We start from the raw sequence: 22,601 nt of genomic DNA, 5'->3' as shown, positions 1-22,601 counted from the left end.
GAAATTGTTTTCTACCTTTACTCTCTGCTCCTCCAGCAGAATTATCTGGTGTGGGCAGCATGTCCTCAAAACCCCAGGAAACACAGTGTTTTCCCCCCAAGAGGCAGGATGGAGACCCCGGGCCTCCTTCCAGGAGCAAAAGTCTTGAACAGGAGAAATATAATGTAGTTACATGTTGGGGAAGTTATTAGGCATTGTCTTTCAGTTAAATCAAAACAGTTTCCCTCACCTGTACAGTACGTCTGACACAGGGAGGTGGCCCAGATCAGTTTGTTTCTGCAGCAGGTGAACTGTGTGGATGAAGGTCTTCAGGGATCCCCTAGAAATGAGTTTGGCAGATTATTCAAGAGAGCTCAACGTGAAACACAAGTGAAAACTCATTGTTAATCTTTCCTGGAGCCGCAAGAGGAATAATAACTTGGCATGAATTATGGGCAGGATCTGATGTAAATTTAAAAAATTTAAAAGAGATTATGCCACATTGAGCAATCTTCTTAACTTTTACAGATTTTACTCAGTCAAGAATTAATTAACTTATGGACCACGTTCAGGTGTGTGTATTTTAATTCTAAAAACAGTCTACGAAATCAACTAAAACCCAATGCTTGTACCAGAGAAAGGGTTAAGCTATGAAATTATCACTCGTATGTTTATAATAACATTTAATAGTGCTACTGGGAGTATTAAAATCAACAACTAAGACCGAGAGACACCATCAATGCAAGCCTCATGAAAGTGAACCCCGCAATGCCATACTATGTAAACAGCTAAACAGCTGATATCAACGTCCTGTGCAGTCCATTTGCTTACATAGCCCTCCTATACAGAGAATTTACTAACCAACTCCAGATGAGGTGGAGGGGGGGAGAGAGGGTGGTTAAAGCTGATAGCCCTTTAATTAGCTTCCACTGCTGGGTGAAAAAGCATCAGGGCTAGATAGTTCCCCACAACAAAGAGCTCTCTGCCTCAACAGAAGGTGAACAAAGAGTGGAGAGTTCTGGTTTTGACAAGTCAAGATCAGCTGTCACCAACAGAAGCTTGAGCTCAGGCACAAATACAAAAACTAAACAAACAAGGATATTCTGCTCATCTGTGCAGAAAAACTAAAAAACAAACAAACCAGATTAAAGATTAGCTTCTTCAGATATATTTTTGTGTGCTTGCTTCTGTTCTTTGCACGCAAGAATACATGAATATGTCTGACAAGTTGAAAGGGTAAGGGTAACGGCGCAATTTACAAGCATTGTTTGGGTCCACCTGTCCCCTGAAAGGAAAAGGTCACTTTAAATCATAATAAAGGTGCTCTGAGTTATCACATTTAGCCTATAATATAATATTTCTGTGTTTATGTGTGTTGAGGTGAGCAGTCTTTTCTAGGATAACAATGCCTCCACATCAATAGGGTACAAAGGAACACTGAATGAAAGTATGTAACTTATATGAGTCAGAAGTTTCACCAGATCTCAAATCAAATGAACACCTGTGGGAGATTATGAACCAGAATGTAAGACAGAGCTCCCCACTATCCAATCAAAACACCAAACAAGGTAAAGTCTTGATATATTTTCGAAGAGTTCTAGAGAATGAACAAGGCACAATGAAGAGCAAAACAGCTTCATTAAAGCTGTTTTCCTGAATGTTTCTAGACAATACCTGATGTGAGTACATGTAGAACTATCCATTTAAATGTCTTTTACATTTTATCTCCCTTGTACAAACTCTGTGTGAAGTTTACTGAAACCGATGTGGACATATGTGAAAATAGTGCAGGTAAAAACCTGGTAAATTTAAAGTCAATCGCCCTGTCCTGCTTTCTGCATGCTATTCTCAGGCAGAGCCCTCATCTAAACCAAACATCAGTATTTAGAAAGCAGCTGCCACGAATTATCTCCTACACACAAGGCCCCCCTGTGCTGCCTAATGAAGTTAATAACAATGACTGAAACTAAGAAGAAAAAAAGAAGTATTGTTTTCCAACAGCACTACTATCTTACTTCAACAGAGTGTAGTTCTGACTACAAGTTCATGGAGCCAAAAAGTCTGTTCATATCCATAAGCTTAAAATCATACCAAAATCTCAACTACTTCTTTATCTTACATTACAAATATCAAAGCAAGATTACCACAGTGCGTTGTGTGGTTCTTAAGAAAAAAAGTTAATAATTTAATGTTATTGCCTGATAACAAAAATTGCCACTTAAGAAGAGTATTGTTTTTTCTTGATAGCTTATTTTCACAGGTTTTGCACTTCAATGAGATCTTGTATGTAATCATTCAGTGAATACCATTAGTACAGCACACTGTCTACAAGACAAATGGTAAATGACAAGACAAGACAAAAACAGAATGATCCTAAGAAGGATGCAGGTAGAACAGCAAGGAGGAACGGATGGTCTCACCTGGCACAGGCAAGTGCCACGAGTGCAGCAGCAGCGTTTTCCCTCTGTCTGTGCGTTTGTAGGATCTGCGGCTGAGTGTGTCCATGCACTGGGCCTGACTCCTGGGCACCATCTTCTAGCCAGGAGCATAGCAGTCCCTCCAGGCCATTGAGGCAGTCAGCGGGCTCTTTGCTAAGGCTCAGCGGCTGGCAGTCCCGGAGGCAAGCTAGCAGTACCTCTGCTGTGACACCGCAGAGTGCTGGGTCACTGCGAGTTTGGGACTGTAAAAGGGGAAAGACCAGCAACAGGCCGACACGGGAAGTGAAGGGCGCCTGCTCGGGTTGCTGGAGCAGACCTTGTCTTTTGAGCAAGGCCAAGGTCTCCTCATCAGCCCCTCCAGTCCCTTCTCGCTCCTGCTGCTCCTCCAGGGCCAGCTGCCGCTGCGCCCCCCACAGGCCACGCAGGGCATTGAGACGATACTCCAGCAGACGGGCATATGCATTGCTCTGATTCCCACAGACAGCACGCAGACGCTCGGCAAGCTCTACCGGATTCTTGGTCTCAAATGTTAGAATCTATAGGGCAAAGGTAGTGGGAGAGAGGAAAAAAATCAGGTATTAAACTGTTCACTTTTTTCTTGACCATTTTAGAAAACAATAAACAGTGTATTATTTAGAGATGGGAGACAGTCTTTTGTTTCCTGGCAATGCTGGCTACAAACAAATGAAATCTTCCTTATCAGCAGAAACTTTTAATCAGAATACAGAAAAGACACTATGGAAGAAAAGAGGAGAGCAGTGAGGAATTTTATTCTTACTGACGTAAATTTAAATAACACAGCTGTGTTACACACAAGTGACATCCAAATTTTACTGGCGGAAAAACTAAGAATTATTTGCAAAAACAGCAAGATGTTAAAATCTTTTTCAATTTGGCAATTTTAAAAAAAAACAATACGAAAAATCTTGTTCTTATGTAAAACGCCGCCATTCAAAAGTGGGGTATATACATGACTTATGAAATACATTTGGTTTATGAAGATCTGGTCATAAAGCATTTCCCTAGTTAGCTACGAATCATTTCCACAGAAGGAGCTCTTGTTTTTCCAAGTCTTTGGACTACGCAGTAATGGTCAGAGATAGCAAAGCACATATCCTATCACAAGTGAAACAATGTGCCTCATGTGCACTTAGGCAGCATTTCAGATATTGATTACACATGAATCATGGACTAGAAAAAAAAAATCCATTATAGCATTTAGCAGGCACAATTTGTATTGATTCAATTTCAGAAACGCTGCTTATGTTACAGTAACACCCCATAGCTGGATGCTGGGCCTTCACCTTGCTCTGCAAAAACTGCTGCAAGCGGATAAAAATAGTCAGCATCACAACACCTACGATAACGGCACTGAATGACCGAGCCAGTCTTAAAACTGGACACATGCCTTAAATGTGGAGGATCTGAATGTTACCAAGAATAAATAAACAAACAAACTGAGAGCCTAACAGTGACGCAAGAATGTCTTCTTATTTTATGTTTTAGTACCATTTAGTGGGACTACCCACTATAAATACAAAGTTCGCATTACTACACATAGCTCATCTATTTTGGCTTTGCTTGATAAAACACACGTTTTAGCATTTTATGTTAAGGATGAATCACGCTATACATTATGTAACCATACTCTTTTTTTCAATATCAGTGCTAATTCATAATTAATATGGAAGTTGAAGAATTTATTACCATAAAATGTCCATCATAAGAAACCCTGCTGTAGGTCATTATGAATGGTTATTTTACAGTAAAGTAAAGTTTTGCTTTGAAGCTTTACCGAGTCCTCAGTTTAAGCATTCTACTCTTACAAACATTTTCCAAACTGGAATCCTGAGAACTCAGTAGTAAAGAAAGGCTCTGGAAATGTTGTGTTTCTAACACAGGCACCTCTAGTGTTAAGAACATGGTGTGTGGAATTGTGCTAATAAACTGCTTCTTCCACTATGCAGAGACTATTCTGTATTTGAAAAGTTTTGGTGCCTACCAAGGCCTACCCCAAAACCAGGTGATCAAGGATAAACTGGTAATGCAGCTATTTGGGACATAGTTTGAACTAACAGAAAACATAAAAGCTGCATGTACAGATTCATGAGTTTGATTTGGTGGCCTTTCTTCATATAAGCCTAGCCCATTGTGACTGTAATTAAACATTCACAAAAACAAACCTGTTTTGTGGCTATTAGTACAAGAGTAAAGATAACATCATATAAACAAATATTCAGTTTATTGATCTTTTTTTTTCAGATCCAAAAGATCTAAGCAAGGAATTTGGAAACATACATTTTAATTAAAATGTTATAGATAGATAGATAGATAGATAGATAGATAGATAGATAGATAGATAGATAGATGTAAAACTGATATTTTGTAAGAATAGTGCAGATTGCAATAATAAATATGTACACTATAAAGCTAAGAAAAACAGCTGCATTAAGGTGTAACACAGAAATATGCTTTAAAGCATCTGTAAGTGAAAGCCTTGAAATGCAAGTATGAACTCTTGTAAAGGTTAAGTTCAGCACACAATTCATAACTATTCCCACTTTATCATGAAGTTTGCTTGTTTAAAGCCAGTAACCATCACTGTCTGTTAGTCTACTACTCATCAACAAGCAACTCCGAGCACAAATTAGACCCCAGCTCATGAACATGTGACATGAAGACTGCCGCAAATATTCTCCACGGTCTGGTGGATCCTGCTAGATTCAAAACAAGGCACAGTAGGGAAATATCGAGTATGTAAATATGCGGTGTTAGCTCGTTGTTTCCATCAGAATCACTGTAAAGTTTCTGGTCATCTAACAACATTGATTCTTCCGGTTATGGGATGAGACTTTCAAAATAAAAGTCGTTTTAAAAGCTTAAACATTTGGTAAACAATAGAGTCTGCAAAACATAGCTTGTTTTGTGCTTCGAGAACAAGATTCAGAGCAGGAGAGATGAGAACTGTTTTTCCCCTGCGTTTGACAATGACCATAAAAACACTTCTCAAGGAAAGAGCAGCTATGTCACCTTTACAAAGACTAAATCTGTTTACTATGCACTAAATAAGCCAAGATCTAGTCAGGAAAAATAAAGGCATACATGCATGTGTTTAAGTGAAAAAAAAGTAGGAGCTGTGTAGCTTGATACCTGAAGTACACCTCTAATTGACATATTAGCTCAACACTGAGTACAATATTAAGTACCAAATCAATATGACTTCCACATTAATATACTAGAAGAAAGACACTACGTAACATTAGAGATTTTAGAAATGAAATTTACCATGTTTGTAATAGGTTATATTTTGAAGGAAGGGGCAGGAATTGAGTTGACACGGCTCTCGGTTACCTTGATGGTAAATTTAGCAGGACAGGAAACTTGCAAACGTCTGCACTACCGTTATTACGGAGGGTGTGTTTCAGGTGACAGTCAAAACTAATTCTTACATTAAATAAACAAAAAGACACACTGATCTCATATATACACAAATGTTCCTGTATACAGCTCTTTATGTTTGTTTGCATGTGTGTGTGTGAGAGAGAAACTGAGCTGGAAAAAAGAGCGATGGCTTTTACCCACCTCTTGTTCGGTGTCCCCCTGCTCCGATACTCCAATTTCACTGGGCAGTTCGGCCAGATCTGTGACCCGAATGAGACCGTCGTGGAGAAAAATGGTCTCCTCCTTCACCGAAAGCCACTGGGACGAATCCACAGCCCCGGAGCCCATCGCTCTCCCCTCCGACAGCGTAGCCAAAGGGGTCGAACATTAAAAATTCAGTGACAGAATGACAGAAACGCCCTAGCTAGCCTGATAGCGACTCACAATAACATAACGGCCGTCAGCGCCGAGGTCTTATCTAATGGTAGTGTTTGACAAGGGAGACAAGCTAACTTGACGAGTGCCAGTCAGCGGGCGAGTTGTAGTGGCAGGTGTTCTTTACATTACATGGGTGCTCTGGTCATGCTAACAGCGGCTGCTAGCTGTCTGGCTCAGTTAGCTGAAGCGGAGCTAACTTACCGTACGGTATCGTTATAGCGTTACCGAGCAGAGTGGGCGTGACAGCCGTGCTAAATCCGTTATTGCGTCGCACCGTCTAAACGACAGTCTTTTCAAGACGCAAAGTGAACCTGTAGTACTCTCATTTCACGGCTACAACCCGACTGCAAGCAGCTCTACTAATGGCCCGGTATCTGTCAGTGCCTGGAGAAGATAATGAGAGTCACCAAGCTGTCAGTGCGACGCCATGTTTCCAAGGCCAACTAACCGCTCCCAGAATGCACCGCGTGCTAAAATAAAAGCTGTCTAAAGTCATTTATTTTGGTATCTAAAACCACATCTTATCACAGCTGTGAAATGACAAAGGCACATTTATTATTTAATTTAAAGATCTTTAAAAAAAATCAATTTATTATTATTATTATTATTATTATTATTATTATTATTATTATTATTATTATTATTATTATTATTATTAGTGCCATCTGCCTCTATCACACCCTAACCCTAACATCCTCCTCTGTCACAACAACCTTTTGAATGTGCTCTTTCACTACATCCATGAACTTTCTCTGTGGTCTTCCTGTTTTCCTCCTGCCTGGCTGGAGACAACAAATTTTGTCCAGTATAGCTGCTAGCCCTCCTCTACACATGTCCAAACCATGTCAGATTTGCCTCTTTGTCTCCAGACCTCCCAATCTAAGCTGTCCCTCTAAGACAGTCTTAACATTTCAGCTCAGCCTTCTTTCTTTTTGTCAGTGCCACTGTTTCCAAACCATACCTCATAGCAGGTCTCACTGCCATCTTGTAAACCTTCCCCTTTACTCTTGCTGCTATCCTTCTGTCACAAACCACCCCTGAACCAGCCTGAACCAGCTCCACTCTCTTCTTGACCCTAGGTATTTAAACTTGTCCACCTTCACTGGCTCCTCGTAGCTTCACTGTTATACCTGACTCCATCTCATTCATAGACATGCATTCTGTCTTGCTTCTACTGACTTTTATTCCTCTAAAGAAAGAGCCAGTGGCTGAATATTCAAGCACTTAAATTTTTTGATTTACAGCTGCTGCATGCGGGAAGGCAAATCAGCTGTTGTTCTTTCTAAGGAAGTTGTGAAGTTTTAATGTAGACATGACAATAATTAAAATGTTGAATTCTTCCTTTACTGACTCAATGCTTTTCCATGATTTGGTGGGTTTGTAGCTTTAATCTTTATCTCTTTATTCTAGTTTTTTCCCTCACTGAGTCATACAATATACAGTGCAGATGACAGAGTGAATTTAAAATCAATTCAAAATCAAACAGAAACAATAAAATGATTTAATTATGTTTTCATTCCACAATCCAATCATTTGCAAGTCCACATGCAAACGCTAACTTACATTTATAAGAATGTAATTACATTTATAAGACCATACTTTGCTAGTCGAGGGCCTTACTTCTTAAAATGCTGCAATTTTCCACCATCAGGGAGAAAGAGCAAAGCCTGCGTGAAATCTAAAGCTTATAACATTTATTGTTACTGCACATAGCAGCTTATTCTACAGTCATCTGAACCGTGCCATAATATCAGCTCCGCTTTCTAGCCTCAGGCATCGCTTATAAAGGCGAACAGGAATCCCTCTTTTTCTGTCAGTGCCTGAAATTCGCACCCCAGCAGAGTCTTTTTCCTCTATCTTCTTAAGCACTTGATGTAGGTCAGAGGCTTTAGTGAAGCCTCTAGAACAGCTAGGGAAAAAGACATAAAAATATCAGCAAGAGAACTCAGCACAGTAATCTGTTACAGGCAAACTGAGTGAACATATTAGACAAGGGGCTGGTACTGCTTTAACCGAAAAGTGTTAGAGATTAATGCGAATAAGCATATTGGAGCTTAAAACCTTTTTTTGCCGTGGCATTTTTCCTTGTTTGGCAGTGTAAAGCAATGCTGAGAGACGAAATGCAGCATGAGAGAATGCAGAATGCTTGGTCGCTTGAGGCTTTCAATCTGAACAGCCAAGCTGTAAAATTGACAAAAAGGACAAGTGACAAGTTAATTCTTGTATGTAAGGCAATAAGATCACTTGTAGGAAACCAGTTAGACATACAGTAGAGCAAGAAAAATTTCAGAAAGGGAATAATATCATTTATATCTCTCCACGTGTGATCTCAGAGATATAGGTTAAAAAAAAAAAACATTACATTTTTATAAATAGTTATGAAGAAAAATACTGTATTCCTACCATGTAGTAGGCAGCAAAGTCCATAATCCAATATAAACATATCAAATATCATATTAAAACCATGAATGTATGCACACTGTGCCTTATTCTAACAAGAAATGACATACCTCGATCCAGGCATGCTTTTATTGTATTGGCAATGTGTTTGGGATTATCGTCATGATGACAAATGAAACCATTACCAATCAGAGGGTACTGCATGGCGGATCAAATTCTGTCCATACATTTTGGTGTTTGTGATTTCATGAATTAACCTCCATGTGGAAATATGTTGAGATTTGGCGAAAAGTGCTTTGGTAATCACCTTGTTGGTGCGAAAATGCTTTTTTTAGTCCTGCTAAACTGGGTTATCTTTGAAGATTTTCATTAATAGAAATGGGAAAAATGTTACTCACAAGTGGTCTAAAGATACCACTTAAAATTGATTCTTTCTAAGTGTTCTGTTATATGTAGTCACAACACCTGCTCAAAAGTATTCTTCAAGACCATTTAAAAAAAAATTAAAGTTTGATTCCTTGGCACAAAACAAAAAGAAATAAGTGGTGGCTCAAGACTGTTCCACGGTAAGTATTTTTTGGCTGCTCCCTTTCCACATGTCACCCACATTGGGTAGGATTCCCTTTCTGGTGTAAACCCAAAGGGAATCTTGCCTGCAACTGAAGTTAAACCATAATCTTTTAGTTTATAAATAAACAAATACTTGGTATTGGAAAATATGCATCTTACAGTGTGCCGTCCCTCCTGCCATCACAGAAAATGTGGACTCTGATGGAGACAGAGTTACAGCTATTTCCAGTATTGCAACAGCAACGCAGTACTTATTTTGGATGGTTTCCTATTTTAACCAATATTATAGTTCCACTGGTCTTTAATGATACCGCTGCTACAGTCATTAGATTATCTGGGTGATTTCGGTTGAATTAATTCACAGCTGTGTAAGGCTCGTATTTCCGTAACCTCATTTGACGGTGTCATAACGCTAATTCCAGGGATAAGATTACTGGTGTATTAAATAAAACAATCGTGAATGAAGTAATTCCCAAGCTGTGAAGCTAGGATTACTTTTTAATGTGTTGACATCGTAAATTTTTTTCATGATTATTTATCTGTTCTACAGCCATAAACAGCAGCAGAACAGGGGGCAATCTTATTAAGGGGCAATTTGGTTAAACTCAGTACCTCCTTACATTTCATGCCTTTATCACCTCCTGCTCCCGCCTGGACCACTGAAATGCTGTCCTAGCTCGTCTGCCTATTTGAGCCATGTTCAGAACTCCCACATCACCCCCACCCTCATGTGCCTCCACTGGCTCCCAGTCAAGTCCTACAGCTTGCAGAAGAAATACTGCTCCTCACCTACGTCCTGGTTTTTAACTTCTGTGTGTAAAATGACCTTCGGCCCAGTAGAAATCAGATTTATAATTATTATTATTTAATCATTAATAAACCTTTATTAAAAAACACATTGTCCAGTCTTTGATCGGGGCAGCTAACTTCCTTTGTAAAATAGGCCGCCTGAATACGCCTGAATGCTGCATAGGTGTATAACATACAATTATGTGAACATAGAACATGCAAAACATAATGCAACACTTATGTCATATAAATAAAATTGTTACCGGCTGGTGCAGTCACAGTGATAGGCGGTCTTCGACTCCATGTTCTGGAGGCCATATCTTTTTTTCAAAGGAGGGATTTTGAATTTACAGTAGTCCAGATGTTTGAGGCTTTCACACAGGAGCTGGCTATCTACAGGAGCAAAAATATGTGCATATATATTTATGAGTGTACTCAGATTTCTTTACAGAACTGGGTATATTTGCTGGTTACTGATGCTGCTATTTTCTAGTAAAGATTAGCCCTCTTTTTTTGGCATTTGTAATTTGTAGTCAGCAACAATGATGATTAGCATTCTGTCCCATCGGTAACGACAGCTAATAACACAGCTGAGCAGCCTGGTAATTATTAATAGAATAATATCCTGAACTTCTTCTTTAAACACATACATTTCTCTGTTGAGCTACAATCAAACTGCTCATGTGGAAAACTAACTGATATACTAACAAATAAAAATAGCCTTGACAGTCATTCAACTCACTACCTTGCATACTTTCTAACCTCCCCTCTTGAGTATATTTTGTAATTAATAACTCAATCCCATTAATATTACAATTAAAATTAAATATAATAATTTGGATTGATCCAGAAGAACATGAATGTTTCCAACCAAAGTGAAAAATGACTAATTTTAAAAGCAACTAAAATATTAAATTGCATTTCAGATGCTCAAAATTAAAGAAAGAGGAAAATCAATGGCTTAACTTGCAGCTATAGCCCTGTCAGCAGCTGTACGCACTCACCTGTTATCTTATGCAACATTTTACTTTGTTTAAGGCTTCTCTCTGTATGGGTGCTTTGGGCTGTGGTGCTACCTGTGAGCCCCTGGTTTGAGTTATTCATTAGCAGATAGGAGTGCACCTGCTTTTGTGGCTCATCATCCTTATTAAGCGGGGCTGCTGTTTTTAGTTTTGCTGCAATGGGTGTTGCAAAAGTAGCCGTTATCAAAGTGTTTGATGTGAGTGTATTTGTTGTCTTTTCAACACCCAGTGTAGTCACTTTGATTGGTAATCTGTCCGTAGTCGTTTTCATATGAGATTTTGTTTCTCGTTCCAAACAGCTTTCACAGCCTGACTGAAAAGCATCACCCCTCACACGCTTCCTGTGTCCACAGCAGCCGTTTCTCTTGATAACGTCCTTGTGACTTTTGTTGGTTTTGGTCACTGCGGCTGTTGTTTGGTGCGGCTGAAGTTCTGGCATCTGTGTTAAAGGTGATGGTGCTGTAGATGAACTCTGCAGATCAGAATTTGAGCTGAGCTGTGGTGAATCTCGGCGTCTCAGTGTGGAGTAATCTGACAGGCCCACTTTGATATGCTGGCTTTTCTCGCTTTCTTTACTCTGTAAGCTACTTTTAGAAATCTTTAAAAGACCTGTTTCCACTGACGAAGCAGTGGCGTGTGCCTTTGATGTTGGAGGCAACTGTGAAGGTGCTGCTCCATGAGGTTTATGGCGTCTTCTGCATCCTCTTGCTTTTGTCCGTCTGCGGTGGAAAGTGTCTCCTCTGGGTGGGTCTCTGAATCTACACTGATGCTGAGTTTTAGATGACTTTCTGCGAGGGGGGCTTTGAGTTACATGCTGCTCCTTGTTACTTGGTAACTTGTTGGTGTCAGTGTCCGCATATTTTTGCTCAGCATCAGAGGTGTTGTAGGGGAGGGGGCTTTTGAAGACAGCATATGGAGCTTCTTTGGCTACTTTGCACCTATAGAGAGAGTACAAAGACTTGTTACAACAAAAGAACGTAAAGGAGAACCATTTTCAAAACGTTAAAAAAACATTCTGCTCAGCACATTTCTTATCATTTCTTATTTTCTTACTTTACTTAAATAGATCCTAGCTTTTGAGGAAGATAACGATAGTGACACAGTGGAAATTAAAGACCTACTGGCAGAGTTTAAGGCATGTTAATACAAGCTGCAGAAGTGCATCTGCCACTCAGGCTTCCAAAGCAACCATACCAACACTGTTCACAGAACAACCCCTTTTCTATGGTACTGAGCAACTGTTGTGTCTAATAATATGCAGTCAAAGTATCAAGCAACAGTGTCTGTGCCTCTCTTACATCCCCCACCAGTACATCTCAGTGCACCGCCTCTGCTGCTTGAGCTCAAAGCAGGGAATCCGGAGGATGTTGAAGAAGCTGTAGCCTACCATATTAGAAATGCTATCATTCACGTCCAGAAGGCACTGTCGAAACCTAGTTAGAGGCAGAAAAAAGAACGAGGTGAGTCAAAGTTCAAAAAGCAGTCCAGTCAATAAACACACGAATGGCAAGTGTTTCGTCATGTTTGACTATTCCCAAACATTTTATAACCACATCCGTGTGCTTCTTTGGGATGAACACCAAAAAGTACACACAGACTTGTCAAGACTGGATGATTTTACAAAATAAAATCACAGCACATACATAATATGTATAAGGAATGGAATGCCCTCCAAATACTGCAGAGCAGCGTGTTCACTCTTGAAATCAGTTTATCTGGAGGGGTGAGCGCAGTGATGCATTTATTACCCCTTTATAAACAGTTATGTCACATGGCCCCGGGCTCGTCTACTTAAATCGGTTTGCGTTTACTGGCACCCTGCCAACATGACACGATAGGAACTTTCCTCCGAGTTTATTAGTCGGAAGTTTAAGAAGGCATTAATACTGATAAATTCAGCCTTTGAGCAAATCTGCCTTTACCTGACTTTCCATGCCAGCCAGGGCAGTATGTGGAGATGTCAGGGGGTGGAAAGTGAATTAGTGGTTGCAGGAGTTTCCCTTGAGGCGATGAATACTTGGAATCCTGCCTCTGTGTTAAAGATGCCCGGTGGGTGTGTTCTGACGCTCACCTTTGGTCACACTCACAGTGTGAGACGGTGAAGAGGTTGCGGTTGAACACTCCATAATTCACCGTAAAGGCCGGGATGATCTGCAGGCAGTGGTCGTGCTCACGGCAGCATCTGTCTGTACCCTCAAACATCCCTGTGTGCAGGATTTAATCACACATCAAAGGGCACTTTGCTTGGAAGCAAAGCTTTTTTTCAAGCAAAAGATCACATACCTGATTTGAAAGAAAAAGCTGCAGACTTCAAAGGCAGTTATTTGAAAATTAAAAATGTATGGGTCACAAGATTTTCAATTAAATTAAAAACAAAACAAAACCCTGAGCCACATCTTTTTGATGTGACTATCATATAAAAATATCAAGCACCTCTTAATTAGATGTTTGGAATCTAAGTATATGAGTGATTATTTTGGGGAGAGGGTAAAACAGCTATATCACATTTTATAGTTAAAAAACAAAAAGAAATCCATTATTCTTATATTGGCATCTAAGGGTGATAAACATGATAAACAAAGGGCACAATCTGGCCTGAGATTTGACTCAGTATAGGTTTACATAGCAAAGGTTATCGACTATGAGGCCATCTGATGTACTCCTATGTGGGAGTCATACCTGCATACGTGCTGATAAGAGTGTTTGATAAAAAATAATGTCTATTTTGTTCTGTCCTATACCATCTCAGTTTACAGTTTTTCTCAGTTGCTTTGGTGCATTTCTCACAACAGAATTAAACTTTGCACAATAGTTAGTTCAACCTCCACAACATGTAGTCGTTTTGGCACAACCTTGTGGCGGTTTCATGCTCATTTCGTCCAAAGGCAAATGCCTTTGGACATGAAGCAGTTGAGTAAGTACAAATATCTAAAGAATGGTCACTTTTGACTTGCTATTCATCACTATCTCCTTGCTTTTATCATGAATGTCACAATTATTTATACTTGTACCGGCTGAATAGTCATTGTCCTTACAACTAATAGTCTTCATTTCATTGCTTGTGTCAGTGCACTCAAAATTGTTGAACATCTTGTCAAACAATTTGTACACCCATTTTGAAAACCCTATTTTTAAGGAGTTTCCATGAAAATCTCCATAAATTACTTTTCTCAGGTGAACCTTATCTCACACTAATGAAAATTGGTGTGTGTTACTCTTACTTGCAACCAATGAAAAGCCTCTTCTACCCAGTCACAGGTGAATCGCGTTACAGTATCCCCTACTCTACAAGTATATATATATAATGTAAACCAACAGACAGGATTGGCATGAGGTGCATACTGAAGCTACAAAACTGCAGAACATGGAACGTCAGCCTTGTGGAAGAGGGGTGAGGCTCAGTGGAGGACAAAACCGGGTAAGAAGAGGCCAACCACATAGACACGTTCCTGACGAAATCAGGGCAACACTTGTGGATCATGTGATAAACCATGGCCTCACAATGGCCGAGGCTGGTCGAAGGGTGCAGCCAAATGTTGGGAGAACTACTGTAAGTTCTATTATTCAGACATTTTGTTGGGAAAACAGGTGAGCATACTGTAATGTAGTTATTCAGCACAAACTAATTTGCTCTGCACTTTCATAGTCATACAGGAGACTTGCATTAGGACATGACCTTATAGATCTTTACATATATATACGTACTGTAACTGAAGCGCAGACTTGGCCCAGGTGTGGCATAGTGTGCTGTGGTACAATACAGTAATGCTGTAAAGAAAGGAGTTTTGAATAATAGTCCTGTAACAATTACTGTAAGCATGTTTGCGCTTACAGTTTTTCTCAGTCGATTTGGTGCGTTTCTCAGATCAGAATTGAAATTCTCATAACTATTAGTTCAGCCTCCACAACACTCAGTCATTTGTGCACATCATAGTAGCAATTTCTCCTCCCTCTGAACAAACTGCAAATGATTTTGGACATGAATCAGTTGCTTCCATACATTTCCCTGCTGCTTTCTGACATTTCCATTTGCTTATGTCATGTCAGTCAAAAGTAATCATACCTATGGATGCTGAATAGTCGTTCCCAATAAAACTAATAGTCATACATCCATTGCTTGAGTCATCACACACAAAATTGTTGAACTAGTTATCACATGCCAAATATTGGCCATCTGTCAAGCAAATCCTATACCTTTCTGTATCATTTTTCCTGGAAATGTCTCCGAAATTGAACAGTTGATCTCAGGTGAATTACAGCTGTCACTCATGAGGAGGCGTGTGAAAGTTTAGGTATGCAGGTATGCAAACAGTAATACACTGTACTGTACTGTGCCATCTCAGACACATCACATGTTACTGTACTGTATTTGCAATTTCACAAAAAGTTCACTCTGCACCACATAGGATTGTAAGACAACCTCGCGGAGGCGGAAGAGGGCCCCTTTTTACCCCACAGCAAGAAGAAGCCATTTGTGCAATGGTCATTGCAAACAATGCAATAAAGCTGAGAGAAATACAAAGCGCTGTCATAGAGAATTACACGGTATTTGGCAATATTGAATCTGTTTCAATTTCAACAATTGACAGAGTACTCAAGAAAAATGAAATCCACATGAAGCAATTGTATAAAGTGCCATTTGAACGAAACAGTGACAGGTTGAAGGAGATCCGTCACCAGTATGTGCAGGTAAAGCTGGTCTTCTATGTTCTGCACTGCAAACTGTTTTACAGTACTTCGTAGTTTCATGCAGTACACTTGCAATTCCACAGCACATACTCTACAATGTGTTTTACCAAATGCATGCATACTGTTTGTTACTGTACACAGGCATATTGTGACATTGCATTTCTGTCTCTCTCTAAAGCGTGTACTGGAGCTGGAAGCCAGGGAAACACTGCACACATTCATATATGTTGATGAGGCAGGTTTCAATCTGGCCAAAGGCAGAAGGCGTGGAAGGAATCGCATTGGACAGAGGGCAACCACTGAAGTCCCTGGTCAGCGCGGAGGGAATATTACCATGTGTGCAGCCATCTCAGACAACGGCGTCCTCACCCATATCCCCCTTCTTGGTCCATACAATACCCAACATCTCCTGACATTTTTAGACACTCTTTACAGGGACCTAGTCCCTCAGAATGAGAGAGGTGGAGGCCAACTCAGCAAGTATGTTGTTGTCTGGGATAATGTCCGTTTTCACCACTCCCATCAGGTCAGAGAGTGGTTTGCAGCACATGACAGAATTCTGGTTGAATATCTCCCTCCATATTCCCCATTCCTTAATCCAATTGAGGAGTTTTTCTCTGCCTGGAGGTGGAAAGTTTATGACCGGCATCCACATGAGCAAATGGCCCTGCTAGCAGCCATGGATGCAGCATGTGACGACATCACAGCAGGGTCCTGCAGAGGATGGATTCGCCACTCTAGGAGATACTTTCCTCGCTGCATTGCGAGGGATAACATCTGTTGTGATGTAGATGAAAATATGTGGCCAGACAGACAGGAACGTCTGGATGTGCCAGAATGATTTACTGTACTGTTACATGTGCTGTTTATTGTTCACATTAGTGCACAGCTCTACCAAATGGGTGATTTTATGTTTACATGTATTCTACAGTGAACAAGTGACTGTAGCATATTTTTCTTTTGCACAATTCTGTAGGATTACAGTTTTTTACAGCCGCTAGGACACATTTTACAATACTTAGGTCACTTTTGCAAAACTCTTCACACAATTCTCCTAACTGACCTTCAGCTTGGCAAAGCAGTTCATTTCACATTCAAAATGCACTACAACTACCAAAACACTTTATTCAGGTCTCAAATAAACTCATTCTTCCAGAACACTAGCAAAGGTTGACAGCCGACAAACACGCTTTGTCACCCACAAAACAATGACCTAAAAAACACTAACAACATGTAGCATTACACAGTGTTTTCTTGTGTAAAACAAGGACACATCTCTGTTTAGAATTTCAATATATGTTACTGGAATGAATCAGACATCATGCAGAATTCGTTAATATTTGTTTATGTATTTTTATTTTTTTGCACTAAGTAATCCCAAAATACAAGAATTTGTATACACACCATCCACTGATACACATACAATAGTAATGCTATTCTACTCGGTCTTCTCCATTTGGCCACAGGTTCTCATCCACATCACATCTTATGCCATCTAGGGCAATACACCTAGGAAAGAATCTTCTGGCATGCCAGAATTGAAGGAGTTGAAAAATTGAAGGAGTAACACCTGTGTAGATGTTCATTTACAATGAGAATAAGCTGTGGCTGGTTAAACTGCATTTTTAGATTTAAAATATGTTTCAATAAAATATTGCTGTTGCATTTTGCTGTCTTTTTAAGTTTTGCATTGTGTTATTGTTTTGGCCATAAGTTTAACAGTTTTGAAAACAGTATGTAAGTATATGCAAAATGTCCTGTACGTACAAAGATTTTTGGCAGTTGTTGTGTCTGAGTGAGAAAATAATTCATGAAATTTGAGAGATGTAGTCATTGAATGCATTTTGTGCCAAAACAATGATAACTGATCCTCAGTTTGGCCCACATAGACTTCTGTTGTGCTCACTGTGTGAGGAGTTTTGCAAAAGTGACCTAAGTATTGAGAAATGTGTCCTAGCGTCTGTAAAAAACTGTAATCAATCAATCAATCAATCAATCAATCAATCAATCTTTATTTATAAAGCACTTTTCATACAGAAAAAATGTAGCACAAAGTGCTTTACATAGTTAAAAGCAGCCCACCCCACCCTCCAACTCACTCCCCACACTCTCAATACACATATATCCCCCCACCCCCACCCACACACACATACACACACGCGCACACTTAAAGAGTAAAAATTGGGCTTGGCTCGCATGAGCCAAGTGAGGAAACATTATAACAGAGAGCAGTCTGCACCGGGAGCCGGTCACAGACCGCAGCCTCCGGGCTGGGCACACAGCAGGAGGGAGGCCAAGGAGCCCCCCAACCAGGCTGAGAGGACCCCAGAGACCCAGCAGCCACGGTCAATAACAGCCCCGGTGCAGAGAGCGCCCTCCGAGGAAACACTGGAGATATGACGCAATACGATATATACAGGGTAAAATGATAAAATAAATAAGAACAGGATACAATATAAATATAAATATAAATAGAGTAAGAAGATTAAAAAATGAATAAGAATAAAATCAAAAAATATTAGGTAAATCCTAAATTAATAATAGAATAACAGGATAGAATAAATAAGCATAAAAAATAAATAAACGCTAAGTAAAAGCTAAATTAAAAAGGTGGGTCTTGAGCCTGTTCTTAAAAACATGTACGTTCTCTGCGGCCCTGAGCTCCTCCGGCAGGCTGTTCCACAGACGAGGACCATACCACTGAAAAGCTGCCTCTCCGTGAGTATGTGTCCTGACTTTAGGGACAATCAAAAGGCCAGTACCAGAGGACCTCAGGGTCCGCGAGGGTTCATATGGTAAAAGCAGATCTGAGAGATAAGAAGGCCCAAGACCATTAAGACATTTAAAAACCAATAAAAGAACTTTAAAATCGATCCTGAAACACACGGGGAGCCAGTGCAGCGATTCTAAAACCGGTGTAATGTGGGCCCGCCCTCTGGTCTTCGTCAGCACACGAGCTGCCGAGTTTTGCAAGAGTTGTAAAGTTGAAATATTCTTCTTAGGAAGACCAGAGAGCAGGGCATTACAGTAATCAATGCGACTGGTAATAAAAGCATGCATCAGCATCTCCGTGTTGGCCCGAGAGAGAATAGGGCGGACTCTGGCTATATTTTTTAGATGATAAAATCCAATTTTGGTTACATGTTTAACATGTGGGATAAAACCAAGCTCAGAGTCAAAAATAACACCCAGGTTTTTCACTTGTAGCGAAGGACATAGTGAAAATGCCTCTAATTTAGACAAGAGTTTCTCTCTCTGAGCCTCAGGACCGACAATTACAGTTTTTCTCAAATGCTAAAACACATTTCACAAACGTTACCACCAGGTCCCCCAATGTCCAAACACAACACCCTTCTCTAAAGCTACATAAACACAACCACACCTTCCCACTGCAAAACTCAAACTCCCACACCAAGAGAGCAGCTCGAAGCTGTCAAAACTGTAAACACTATACACAGCATTACACACTACAGCAAAACAATTGAAAACACAATGCTCAATTTGTGAGAAGGTTCTTTGTTCCATAACTGCCAATGCATATTTTAGAAACTATACAGTAACGGATCGTCGTAGATCTCTGCAGAGGATTAGGCATTTAGATTTGTGAGTTTCATATGAGTAGTATAAATCTATAGAAAATCCTGCATGTACGTACACTACTGTAACACAACTCAATGCAAAAACAGAATCTATTGCACACAACAGTAATCTTGAAAACATGAACAGGGTGTGAAGTTTTTTTATTTACGTTATTCACACCACACACACACCACAATCACTGTGCGGCATCATGTCGCTGAGCTGTTGCTCGCATCTCGTCCGTAATGATGGTGCGAGGTTGTCTTGCTCTCCCTCCTGGACCTTCTCCTCTCCCATGTTGGCCTTCTCCTCTTCCTCGTTGGTCGCTCCTCTTCCTCCTCTCATTTGAACTCCTCTTCCTCATTGGCCTGCTCCTCTTCTTCCAGGGCCAGCTCTTCTCCCTCCTCTGCATCAGATTCCTCTTCCCCTGACTCTGCCTTCATCCATTGTGTTTGTTTGGAACCTTCAGCATACTGTGCACTCTGAACTTGCTTTTACATGTGGGTACAGCATTAGCAACAAGTGTCTTCAATTTTGAGTCATTGTGTGTAGTGAATGACGCCAGGTGTGTTCCCTGTGTTCAAAGATTGGTGACTGTGGCAAGCATTTTGCATCACATGGGCTTTCATTTGAGAATATGAGCAGAGTTGTTTTGCAACATGTGTTTTAGCAAGGAAAAATGTGTTTAGATTTATGAGTACAGAGGGTTGTGTTTTGTGAATTGTGTCTTCATGTGACATGTGTTTATGGTACTGGAATATGGTGGCTACATTTAGTAAATGTGTTTAGACTACTGGTCATTTGGGTTACAGGATTGGCTTTTGTGTTTTAACATTTGAGAAAAACTGTAAAACTTCAGTCTTGTCCTGGTTAAGCTGTAAAAGTAATTACAAACACTTCTACACAATGGAAATGTGAAACGTACGTATTCAGTGTCTCAGTTACTCCCAAGACTCCCATAACATCTACAGTGACTTTACTGCACATTTCAGATGGCTGTACAGGTAGGCCATAGTGCTGTCGTCAGCATTTTCAGATGTCACCAATTGTTTTTGCAATGGGAAACACTGAAATTATAAACTGTCATAGTGGAAACATGACAATGCCATTTGACTATCTTGTTCATAAAGATGGTGTCAAGACTTTTCATTTTGATGGCACTGACAGTTTCATTGACATGGATACTTGCTTTTGAGGTATGGATAATCAATTCTGTGCATGTGACGTGCTTTTGCAGGCTATCCACTAGGTTTTGCAGTTTGCACTAATTGTTTTGGGAAATGCACTAACTGCTGTGCAAATGTTAATGGTGTTCTGAGGAACGCACCAAAGCGACTGAGAAAAACTGTAATTTTCCTTTACAATTTATGGTTTTCAACATGCCATGCATGCTGTCCAGACTTGACATGTCATTGGGAAGCACCTACAAAGAAATCCGTCACAATGAGAACATGTTCAAACCATTTGATTTTGTGACCAAAGGTGCTGGTGTAATGACTTGTAATTGTGACAGCCCTGACACTTTGATATAAGTACTTGCTTTTGATGAATATATTATCTGTTTTGATTAAGGGACTTGCTTTTGAAGCATTGACTACTTATTTTGAGCTACTGACTTGCTTTTGAACAACTGACTTTTCTTTTTGATGAAGTGACTCACTTTTGCAAGTTATCCACCATGTTTTGCGGTTTGCACTAATTGTTTTGAGAAGAGCCTTAGTAGTGGTGCAGAGATCAATTCTGTTGTGAGAAATGCACCAAAGCAACTGAGAAAAACTGTAATGATCTCAGCCTAGCTAAAAGTTGCCAGGGTCCAGCACTGTGGAGCTGCCCTGCTGGACAAACTAGGAAATGGCATTATTTCTGAATTACTACAAGCATTTTTGACTGTATTGTGTTCTGCAAAAGAAATAGGTTTCCCCTTTTGAATAAGGGAGAAGCCAGAAGTAGCTTTAATTGGGACATAGTGGTCAGTAATATAAGCCGAAGTGAGTTTCATTTTATTCTCATTTCAATTTAAATCCTTATTGCTATCAGTGAGAACACTTTCTGGTATGTCTAGAAAATGACAGGGATATTAGTTCTTTTAATTGAGGTGATTTTAGCGACAAGCAGCTTGAGAGGTTTGGATTTTAAATGTTCTTTCACGAGGCTTTCTGTAAGCACTGCTGGAGATTACAAACACCAGGGAACTACAACTCACTTGTCTCCTCTTATCGCCAAAGTCCTCGAAAACCTCAAACAGGCCAAATATGTCAGAAAACCAGAATTCAGCAGTCTCACCTAATTCTTCATATCCGTCCGCCGTACTTCCACTGCCGCACCACAACGTGCCCGGGAAGATCCAGGCGCGTTTTCTCCGAGCTTTTCTCTCTGTCTCATCTGTTCTTGTGCGTATGGTGAGCTGTGACGCACTGGAAGCTTCGAGGTGAGCGCAGTCGGCTTTCTGCAGCGCCAATAATATGCTGCTGATATTAAACCCATAGCTTACCTCTTGACCACGTGTGTTGCTTGTCTTGCAGAGACTGTGATATCTTTCTGTCATCTGTGGACTGAGGTTTACTGTGCATGTTACCAGTCTCATATCTTGGGACCAGATGGTGAGGTACAAGGAGCGCACGCCGACTGTGTCTTCGTGCAGAAAGGAAATACGCGTCTGTACGTTACCACGAATCGATGTAAAACAGTAGAGACCCGGTCCGACCATATCTTGTGCTTTTGATAAAATGATTGCTGATAAGAAGTAAAAAAACTGAAGTACACATCTGCTTTTCATCTCAAAGTATTGGGTCTATAGTCGGTCCGGTTTAAGATACTGAAGTTAAAAATGATGACAGTGTATTTGTAGTCCAGTCAGCTTAAAGGCATCTGTCCCTGAAGAAACATTCGAGAAGTAAGGTTGAAGTTCATAGGGTCTTTATAATGCCCCTCCGATGCTGAGAAACTTGATACTCAATTTCGTGCTTGCGTTTGAGGGTGTGTACTTGTACACCTATCCTAGTGAAGACCAGATGAGGACACGTTGGTAAAATGATCCCTTCAAAGAGAAAGCGCTTAGAAGCAAGTTTATCATAGTTAAATAAAACTAGACGTGAAAAACCCCCCAAACATTTTAGTTAATTCAAATAAAAATTAAGATTTTTATGTGTTGACTCACAGTTTTCAGATTGATGCAAATGTAGTCACCAATGAACCCAAATGGATATCTCCAACAATACTTTTCCATCAATAAAGCACAGTTGAAGTGGTTATAAACTGTCCAATCGTCCACCTCAGTTTTTATCCTTTCAAATTTCATGTTTGTTCCATTTATTAC

The 22,601-nt window shown here is 40.1% G+C and overlaps 2 protein-coding genes across 5 annotated transcripts in view; both read right to left on the bottom strand.

Annotated features, from left to right (window-relative positions):
* Window positions 1-6,178, bottom strand: part of LOC146656856 (putative E3 ubiquitin-protein ligase HECTD4) — a 40,125-nt gene extending 33,947 nt beyond the window's left edge. For all 4 annotated transcript variants that reach the window (XM_085424629.1, XM_085424631.1, XM_085424630.1 and 1 more), the window contains exons 1-4: window positions 6,000-6,178; window positions 2,400-2,953; window positions 230-319; window positions 16-143 (exon numbers count right to left, since the gene is read on the bottom strand). In XM_085424629.1, the coding sequence (XP_085280755.1) occupies window positions 16-143; window positions 230-319; window positions 2,400-2,953; window positions 6,000-6,146 (919 nt within the window). In that variant the 5' untranslated portion in view covers window positions 6,147-6,178. The remainder of the gene's footprint in view (window positions 1-15; window positions 144-229; window positions 320-2,399; window positions 2,954-5,999) is intronic.
* Window positions 6,179-7,843: 1,665 nt separating this feature from the next.
* LOC146656855 (uncharacterized) lies at window positions 7,844-22,154 on the bottom strand. Its single transcript, XM_085426862.1, has 7 exons — window positions 21,569-22,154; window positions 13,089-13,221; window positions 12,316-12,450; window positions 11,000-11,955; window positions 10,259-10,388; window positions 8,298-8,417; window positions 7,844-8,145 (listed from the first exon to the last, which is right to left on the bottom strand). Exons 1-7 carry the CDS (start codon window positions 22,059-22,061, stop codon window positions 7,965-7,967), a joined length of 2,148 nt encoding a protein of 715 aa, XP_085282988.1. The 5' UTR covers window positions 22,062-22,154; the 3' UTR covers window positions 7,844-7,964.
* Between the last annotated feature and the right edge of the window lie 447 nt (window positions 22,155-22,601).

This window comes from Rhamphochromis longiceps, linkage group LG12 (assembly GCF_057381845.1).
Source record: "Rhamphochromis longiceps isolate RC_006_pf linkage group LG12, R_longiceps_female_GT1.1, whole genome shotgun sequence".
In the NCBI taxonomy this organism is placed as follows: Eukaryota; Metazoa; Chordata; class Actinopteri; order Cichliformes; family Cichlidae; genus Rhamphochromis; species Rhamphochromis longiceps.
The sequence above is the reverse complement of the archived record's forward strand: the minus strand, read 5'-3'. Positions and strand labels throughout refer to the sequence as shown.

What these genes read in the sequence shown, in the direction of transcription:
- LOC146656855 (XM_085426862.1), bottom strand. Translation starts at nt 22,061, where the DNA reads ATGAAAAGCAGATGTGTACTTCAGTTTTTTTACTTCTTATCAGCAATC. An exon ending in AATGTTGCATAAGATAACAG is followed by an intron (nt 10,389 to 10,999) that starts GTGAGTGCGTAC and finishes TTGCTCCTGTAG; the next exon opens with ATAGCCAGCTCCTGTGTGAA. An exon ending in CACTGTGACTGCACCAGCCG is followed by an intron (nt 8,418 to 10,258) that starts GTAACAATTTTA and finishes TCAATTTTACAG; the next exon opens with CTTGGCTGTTCAGATTGAAA.